General features: G+C 36.7%; 1 protein-coding gene across 1 annotated transcript in view; it reads left to right on the top strand.

The window, feature by feature from the left end:
- Positions 1-9,541, top strand: part of LRP2 (LDL receptor related protein 2) — a 242,363-nt gene that overhangs the window by 94,387 nt on the left and 138,435 nt on the right. The window contains exons 9-13 of the mRNA XM_019633298.1: positions 138-307; positions 1,265-1,488; positions 2,598-2,804; positions 6,723-6,925; positions 8,801-8,958. Coding sequence (XP_019488843.1) covers positions 138-307; positions 1,265-1,488; positions 2,598-2,804; positions 6,723-6,925; positions 8,801-8,958 — 962 coding nt within the window. The remainder of the gene's footprint in view (positions 1-137; positions 308-1,264; positions 1,489-2,597; positions 2,805-6,722; positions 6,926-8,800; positions 8,959-9,541) is intronic.

The raw sequence follows: 9,541 nt of genomic DNA, 5'->3' as shown, positions 1-9,541 counted from the left end.
GTCAGAATTTATTTTAAAACCAAATAAGAAAACACAGAAGAAAGTATTTGAAAAAGCAGAAAGCATATCAGTTGTAAGTTACTTTATTATCTTTGTTCACTGGTAGGAGTGATAATGCCTCCCTTCTTTACGTTTAGCTGGCGAGGCCTCCATTATTTTCTCCCATGGTCGGGATTTGCTAATTGGTGACATTCATGGAAGATCCTTTGGGGTCCTGGTAGAGTCTCAAAATCGTGGAGCGGCTGTGGGTGTGGATTTTCACTATCACCTACAAAGAGTCTTTTGGACTGACACCGTGCAAGATAAGGTAAATAGAAACTTCAGGAGCGTAGCTTGGAGCTGATAGAACCCCAAGCACAAAGTGTTGATAGCTTTTCACTTTGGGGGGAGTTGAGGGGAAAGTTCCTTTGTTTTCTAACAAAAAAGGCCCTTGAGATATTTTATGTTACTCAGCACCTTTTCCATGCTATACTATTACATGGGACCTATTAAACAAAGCAGTCTATTATATGGATTAGCCTTGAGCAACTTTTAATTTTATTCGAAATGGAGTCCAAAAGCCTAATTAAAAGAAATAGTAGACATTCTTTCAAAACTGGATAGATATTTGGTAGTAATTTTTGAAACTTGATCATTTAAAATGTAAAAAGTACTCTGCTTTCCCGGATGATAAAAATCAGATTTTACCTGCATCTTCTAAATGGAACCATAATTGAGGATTGGGTAACAAATATTGACAGTATTTTGTCTAACAGCCAAATTTTCATTGTACTGTCTTATTTGAAAAGTGCGATGGATTTAACTTCAACTTTGAGTAATACAATGTAGATTTTTAAAACAAATTTTAAAGACTCCTAAGAAGTTATGGCATTTTATTTTTTCCTCTTATATTTCCTAGTACCATTAATAAATTCTAATTCAGTTAAGTGATAATGTACATAAAATTTTTAAGAATTGAGAATTTGGATTATTAGCCATTCTCATCTGCTTATAGCTAAAAATCAAAACAAACTACCATTACCATCTCCACCCAAAACATCTACATTCTGTAATTAAACTTTTGATATATTTGCCTCATATATACTTTAAAAGAAATTATTTTTATTCCCCGGTATCCCATGATGTAAAATAGCAAATCACCAGTGAAATTAATTTTTTGGTCTAAATGACCGATGTGTACAAGATAGATACACTGAATGAAGGTAGGAAAACAGTGCTCAGTTAGTTGTGCTTAAGAATGGTAATAATTTGGATTTTTCTTCAGGTTTTTTCAGTTGACATTAATGGTTCAGATATCCAAGAAGTTCTCAATGTTTCTATTGATGATCCAGAGAACCTGGCTGTTGACTGGGTTAATAATAAACTTTATGTGGTGGAGACCAGGGTCAACCGCATAGATATGGCTAATTTGGATGGAAGCTACCGGGTTGTCCTTATCACTGAAAACTTGGGGCATCCTAGAGGAATTGCCGTGGACCCAACTGTTGGGTAAGTGATGTGAAAACATACTGATTCTGGTATTTTTGGAGTTCTGTGTCTTCTATACATAAAACACCCATTGGTTTAGTTGAAGGTTAATTCTGATTTCTTTTAGGCATTGTGCTCTAGAACCCATTTTACTTTATGTCTCTGTTCATAGAAGCTTTAAAGGAGTGGCTAACTATAATCTCATTTGAGACATGTAATGCAAACACACTTACTGGTATACTAAAAATATGTGATGTTTCTAGGGTATGAACTTTATTCTTAGTGTTTGCCATATTTGCCTGGCTGGCTGAGAGATTGGACTCTGTGTCCTGACTTAATCTAATAATCTTGTTACAACTAAACTTTTCTTTCCCTATTATTAAGATGACCACCCTAGCATGAACTAGCTGTAAAGTTTTTTAAATTGGGGCAAAAAGATCGGAACTATCCCTTTTAGTGCTCTTTTGTGGTGGAGATGTCAATGCTAATCCTGCATCACAAGTTGTTCAGTGTGAACCAATGCAGCAGGATTGATAATGCTTACTTTTCTCCAGGTATAAATTCATATTTTCCTGATCTCCAAATTAGAGCACAGTTATTGGAGACTTAGCCTTCTCTTAGATTTTCACAGTTGATTCTTAGAAACCTTCTGTGAATTTTGAGCTACTTAAGTGTTGGTTTGTGGTGATTATTTGTTGCTACTTCATGATATCATCTGTCTTTCCTTGAAAAGGATGGATATGCTCTGTAAACTATGGCTTAGAATGGGAAATTAAGGAAGGGAATGGCTTGATAGCTTATTTTAAAATGTATCTGCAAGTTTTCCTGGTTGTAAAAACAAGAAGTGAATGAGCCAGCAGACAGGGGAGAAAGTTAAGAGAGTGAATTTGAATTTTTAGACTGCTGTATTTGTGCATTTTAATAGTTGCTGTTTGGAGTTGTTGCCTTTCCTGATTGGCCTTCATAGTCTCTGATTTTAATACTTTTTAATTTCTTTGTTATTTTATACCCCCATAGTTATTGAATCAGCTGGATGAAATTTCCATTGATCTAAACACAATCTAAAAAAGTATTTTCTAGCTAAATTTGTAAAATAACTGACTCTTTCATCTTTTGTTTTTCTTTTGTAGTTATTTATTTTTCTCAGATTTGGAGAGCCTTTCTGGGGGACCTACCGTGGAAAGGGCTTTCATGGATGGCACTAACCGTAAAGATTTGGTAAAAACAAAGCTAGGATGGCCTGCTGGGATAACTCTAGATATTGTATCAAAGCGTGTTTACTGGGTTGATTCCCGGTTTGACTACATTGAGACTGTAACTTATGATGGCATTCAAAGGTAAGAAGGATGTTTTTTTCTTATAATAAGTCTATGAGTTATGGGGAAAGTACATAAAATTTATGGAGAGGAATACAAATGGAGTGGAATTAAAATATTGCTTTTTTGGTTGAAATTATGGCTTGAATGACCTTTATGTTGACATTTGCATGAAGTGACCTGCTCTGAGTTTGTTAACTTCTCTTGTGTTCCATAATAGTCATAAAATATTACCTAGAACATTTGTTCTTTGATTTCTCCTCCCAGCCTCTCTTCTACTCCCAGATAATGCACATTATTTTCATTAACTCCTAAGTCTATTTATACCCAGGCACATTATACTCTGAGTCCCTTATGATTTGTTTCTAAAGATCACTTTATCTTTTAGCTTTCTAACTTGCCCCCAATAAATAAATGCTTTATTATTTATTTAACATTTTTCTGGTGGAAATTAATTGGATTTTTTGTTGGCCTTATATATATTTAAAATTTCAAAGAGAAATTCTGACTTGTATTTTTATGTGATATACTTCAAAGATACTTAGACAGAATATTTGAATGTAGAATGTAGGATATTTTTTCTTCATCTTCCTTAGTCTTATTAAACCTAAATTAGTTAAATTGTTAGCTATTTTCTCCTTTTGGTGTTTTCAAAAATTGGTTTAAAAATGGTCTTCAAATTTTGACCAAGAAAAATTATTCTGTGCATTCAGCAAGCAAACTAGCCAGTTAAACTTTTCCAAAGGACCTGATTTTATTATTTTCTCAATGAAAACAATATTACTGTTTTGTTTTCTCTTTTAGCTCCTTTGTAAGGATGGTATCACAGTTTGTCACTGTATTTTTATATTCTTAAAACAGTTTCCACTTTGTTAAATAAAGTAATTGGGTATTAAGACTGTGACTTCTTTTAAAGATTTATTTTTTATTTTTTATTTTTTTTATTATTGGGGAATTGGGGGAAGGGGAACAGACAAGTTGCTGTCCTTTTGTTCTTCAGTCTAGTTGTGGAGGATGTTGCTTCACTGGACCATCATTGCGCTTCCTGGGCGAGGCAGATCAGTCGCTGGCTTCTGGACGGCCACTCACTGCAGCTGTTAGCCGCTCACGCTGGCTGCTAACCATATACAGTAGCCCATGGCGACCCACTGCCACAGAGGCTGCAGCCTACGCTGTCGCCTGCGACTCACAGCAGCCCAGCTTCAGGTTGAGCTGTTGTTCAGCATCTTAGCTGTAGAGGGCAGTGTCACTGGCCCTCATGTGGGATCCAAACCGGGGCCCTCTGGCGTCCCAAGTCAGTTCTTAACCATCGCGCCACTCGGCCGGCCCCAAGACTGTGACTTCTTATCACTGAAACTGGTTCCTATAGTGAGAATATGAATTAATTTAATGAAAAAAATGTTAGTTAACCCAAAAACTCATACAAAAATAATTGAGAAATTGCTTAATTTTTTCCTCTTTCATGAATTATATTATATAGTCTAAATATTTTTATGCTAAGGTTAAACTAAAACATAAAATATAAACTTTCTTAGAGTTTCATAAAAATCTGAGGGGGTTGCTGGCTGTGAAGAAACATCAAAGTGACGTTAAAGCTCATGAGTAGAGCTGAAACCATAGGCATTGCCTCTTGCTTTGGTGGCATTCAAGGTTCTGGAATTTGCTAACTGAAAAAGAAAACCATTCTCCAGTCTTTTAAAATTTTTTTTGGATGTATCAATAGTTCTGCCCCCCTTTTTAAAATTAAATTTATTGGGGTGACATTGGTTAATAAAATTATATAGGTTTGAAGTGTACAATTCTATAATATATGATCTGTATATTGCATTGTGTGTTCACAACCCAAAGTCAAATCTCCTTCTGTCACCATATTTTTGACCCCCTTTACCCTTCCCTTCCCTCTTACCCTCTGGTAACCACTAAACTGTTGTCTGTATCTATAAGTTTTTGTTTGTTTGACTTTTTCCTTTGTTGCTTTCAGTTTTATATCCCACATATGAGTAGAATCATATGGTTCTCGACTTTTTCTGTCTGAGTTATTTTGCTTAGCATAATCTCAAGATCCATCCATGTTGTCACAAATGGCAGCATTTCATCTTTTTTAATTTTTATGGCTGAATAGTACATATATATAACACATCTTCCTAATCCAATCATCTGCAAAGGATACTTCAGTTGTTTCCATGTCTTGGCCATTGTGAATAAAGCTGCAATAAACACAGGGGCACATACATCTTTATGGATAACTGTTTTCAGATTTTTTGGGTAGATACCCAGAAGATAGATTGCTGGGTCATATGTTAATTCTATTCTTAATTTTTTGAGGAACTGCCATACTATTTTCCATAGTGGCTACCAATTTACATTCCCACCAGCAGTGTATGAGAGTTCCTTTTTCTCCATAGCCTCTCCAATACTTGTTATTATTTGTCTTGTTGATGATAGCCGTTCTAACAGGTGTGAGGTGATATCTCATTGTGGTTTTGATATACGTTTCCCTAATAGCTAGTGAAGTTGAGCATCTTTTCATGTATCTGTTGGCCATTTGTATGTCTTCTTGGGAGAGGTGTCTGTTCAGGTCCTCTGCCCATTTTTAAATTGGATTTTTTGTTGTTGTTGTTTCTGTTGAGTTGTACAAGCTCTTTATATATTTTGGATGTTAGCCCCTTATCAGAGGTGTTGTTTGCAAATATTTTGTCCCATTTGGTTGGCTGTTTTTTGTTTTGTTGATGTTTTCTTTTGCTGTGCAGAAGCTTTTTAGTTTGATATAATCCCATTCATTTATTTTTCCATTTACTTCCCTTGCCTTTGAGGTCAAATTCATAAAATCCTCTCTAAGACCAAGATAAGCTTAGTACCTATGTTTTCTTCTATGTAATTTCTTGTTCCAGGTCTTATATTTAGGTTTGATCCATTCTGAGCTATTTTTGGTATAGGGTGACAGAAAGCAATCAGATTTGCACGCAACTTTTTAATTTTTCCAACACCATTCTCCAATCTTAATGTATGATGCCATTATTGAGTATTTCAAAGTGTGCAGTAACTTGCACCCTTAGGTTTCTTTGTTTTTTTCTCCTGTGGTGTGTTTCCAGTGTTCGTATCTTTGAGTCTTTTTAGGGCCCTATTTGTGCTTTTTAGTTTAGAGAGGCTCCTAACATTTTTCTTTGAGGTCTTTCTATTATGCCAGAAGAAAAAAAAAGTTTTTCCTCATGAGCCTTCTTCCATTTCGCTTTTAATACAGCCTAACTGAATTATCATTTATGCAGATGTAGTCAGAGTGGGCACTGTTGATTTCTTTCCCTTAGCACTTTTAGCCTCTGTTTTCTTCCCGTTTAAGTAGCTTTGGGCACACTGTGCCTCCACTACATGTGTGGTCAGTTGGCAGCTTCATTAAGCGGAACCATAAAAGTGATAGCACTGCTTTTTGCTCTCCCTAGAGTGACATCAGAAACAGGTCTGTGTATTTGCTGTGTCTTGAACTCTACCACTCACTGTCCTGCCCCCTAATTGCTGAGAAATGGTACGTGGTCCAGTGGGAAGTAAGTGTGGAAGGCATCCTCTGCCAGGCTTTCAATCCCTTGTTACACACTTTCATTTATGGATTTCAAAATGATATGTCACATCTTAGTCATTTGATATGTGGGGCAAACTTAAAAGAATGAAAAGCAGGTGAGAAAACAGTAATTTCTTAAAAAATCTAGAACAAGCAAGGACTGAGACTAGAATTTAAGTTTCAAGGGTCTTGTCCAAGAGACACATGAAAATCCTTCTATCAAATGTAGTTGGAAATATACCTGTATCTTAAAATGTATTTTATTTATATCTTCTATATTTGTAACAAGAAATTTAGCTTTTTAAGCATTTACTTGAAGTAATTCTACCTTTAATGAAAATAAAGCAAAAACAAACAAAAATTTTATGATATATCTTTTGTAACAGGAAGACAGTGCTTCATGGAGGCTCACGCATTCCTCATCCCTTTGGAATAAGCTTGTTTGAAGAGAGCGTGTACTTTACTGATTGGACAAAGATGGCTGTAATGAAAGCAAACAAGTTCACGGAGACCAACCCACAAGTGTACTACCAGTCTTCCCTGAGGCCCTTTGGAGTGACTGTCTACCATTCCCTCAGGCAGCCCCATGGTAAGATCCAGAAGAATGGAAACCATGTTTGGTACTGGCCTTGGTAGAAAGGTTTTCTCAAAGCTATGGAAGTTAACAATGAAGGGGATCTCCTGAGATTTGGATGGCATTCTCAAATATATGAAAGGTTAGCTAGAGAGTTAAACCCTCTGAGACTGGCTCTGCAGATCCTGGGCATTCTTGAGAAATTGACATATTTCAGAGTTAAAATGTCAAAGCTACAGGGAATTTAGGGATTAATTTAACAGATTTTTATTGTCACCTGCCATGTGCCAGATTCTGTCTAAATACTGGGGATATAGCAGGATAGAAACCAAACCCAAATACCTATCTTTATTCTACTGGAAGAGATCTTGTAATTCAATCCTCTAATATTACAGCAGAGGAAACTGAGGCCCAGAAGAGAATGACATGCATAAAGGCTCATTTTAGGTACTGTCAAAGCCATTTCTTTTTCTTTTTTTCTGTTGTATATGTAAGATACCTGTTCTTTGGTTTGTATGTGGTCTGTCATAGGCCACCTGGGTTTGATGACTCTGGATGGTCACTTATCCAAAAAAAGATATATTTGTATTCAGACACTGTTTAGTTTTCTTTTATTTTATAGTAAGCTTTGTTTGTGTTTCAAGGTTTTAAATTGACATGACTATCTGGACTATATATGGTTTCTTTTCTGTATTTGCTTGTGCATCAAAGAAATAAATTATGAAAATCTAGATTATGTTGGTAGAAAGCTTATTATCAGTGAACAGTAATTTAGAGAATGACAGATTTCACCCCAAAACTCTCATATTAGATGATGGGTCTCTGATCTTTCCTAGACCTCCACTCTTGCCACTTCGAGTCAGATAATCACATTTTGATTCTACCTGGCTGATGGAAAAAGACTATAATTAGATTGATTTTTTTTTTAAAGAAGCCAACTACTAGACATAAAACATTCAGGTGAATATCTTTTAATGTAGTGACCCTGGGAAAACATACTTTATCTGAAAACACACTATATCTGAAAACATTTTGGAAATCTTTATTTGGAATAGTCCATGAACTATCTAAATCTTCCTGTGACCAAAAACATTACCTAATTTTATCATCCAAATTGTTTCTGTTATTTGCCTCAGAATGATGTCTGGCTGTTGTTAACTCCAAATCGATCCACCTGAGATAGCAAAGAGACTGTTTTAAAGAATCCGTCAAAGTCAAGAAGACAATTTCAAAAGCACATATGACATTTTGAGCTGTGGCAGCATTGTGTACAGTGAACTTCTTGAGGTCAATGTATTTGAGGGTGGTTTTTGGAAGTATAAAGCTGTTTTGTGTTGCAGACATGTAGGGTTTTGGAGTCAGATCTGGATTTGAATCTAGTGTAGCTGTTTAGCCACTGAATAATCTTGGGCAAGCTGTTTCATCTTTGAAGACTTGGTTTCCTCTTCTGCAGAATTGGGGCACTGCTGCTTATGCCTTAGAGTCATTGATTGTAAGTTGGCTTACTTATAGGGTAAGCATCCAGTGAGTTAGGTTGTAGTTATTTATTATATTTTATGAATGGTAAAATAGCACGAAAGATTTTTGGGGAGTCAGTTATTTTCTATTCACTGAGGCTAGCAGGCACAATTACTGGGGGGAAAGAACCCCAGAGTTATCCAGTTGTAGGAATCTTGTTTTCTGCCACCACCAGTTTGAGTAAATGGGAGAGCAGCGATGAGACTGGGAGGGCCAGTGTATCCAGATGCGGATGTAGCAACCGGTAGTGATGTCTCCGAATTTTAAACCCACTATTCCCTTTCACCTACAGGGCCCAAAGTGGCTTTCCATGCCTGGGATAATTATACATTTCTAATTGAGATTTAACCCTGTGTATTTTCCCTTCTCCAGCCAGCAATCCATGTGGAGATAACAATGGGGGCTGCGAACAGGTCTGCGTCCTCAGTCACAGGACAGATAATGGTGGTTTGGGTTACCGTTGCAAGTGCACATTTGGCTTCAACCTGGATGTGGATGGCCACCGCTGTGTTGGTAAGAAATCCATTTTGGACTGTCTTTCTGGCTGGCAGCACAGGGATATGTGCTGCTCTTGGGCTGGGCTAGCTCCCTGTTACACTTTTTCACTGAGAATAAGTGTTACGTAGCCCACAGGGCATCGTCCTCAGTGGGCACCACTCCCTTTATTCTCAGAGCTGTGTTTAAAAAAGTAAATTCCTGTCCCTTGGGACTTTTCTTTAATTCTACATCTAGGGTTTCCAGGGGCTCCCTTTCCCCTTTGTATCCTTCCTGAAATCTTTGTCTCCTTTTTAAACTATAGGATTTAATTTTGAACTCTTTTTTCTACTGTGTATTCCTTTTCCACTCTAGATGTTAGCACTTCGCATCACTTTTATTGACCTGTCTTAGACTACCACTTATGCCACGTTGGGTCACACCTTGATCCACCTGGCTTTATCACTGTATTCCAATGTAAACTGTTAAGTGTTGGGGCGGCTCCTTTCCTCATCTATTTTTCTCTTTTCAGTTAAAAATTTTCCTTTATACTCTGGGTTCCGTTCTTACCTTAAAGGCTTCCTTTTCTTCCTCTTTGGTTACTTACACATCTACTCATAATTCAGCCATTGCCTTGGC

Source organism: Hipposideros armiger, unplaced genomic scaffold (assembly GCF_001890085.2).
Source record: "Hipposideros armiger isolate ML-2016 unplaced genomic scaffold, ASM189008v1 scaffold_1283, whole genome shotgun sequence".
NCBI classification, from domain to species: Eukaryota; Metazoa; Chordata; class Mammalia; order Chiroptera; family Hipposideridae; genus Hipposideros; species Hipposideros armiger.
This window is presented reverse-complemented; position numbering and strand designations above follow the sequence as displayed.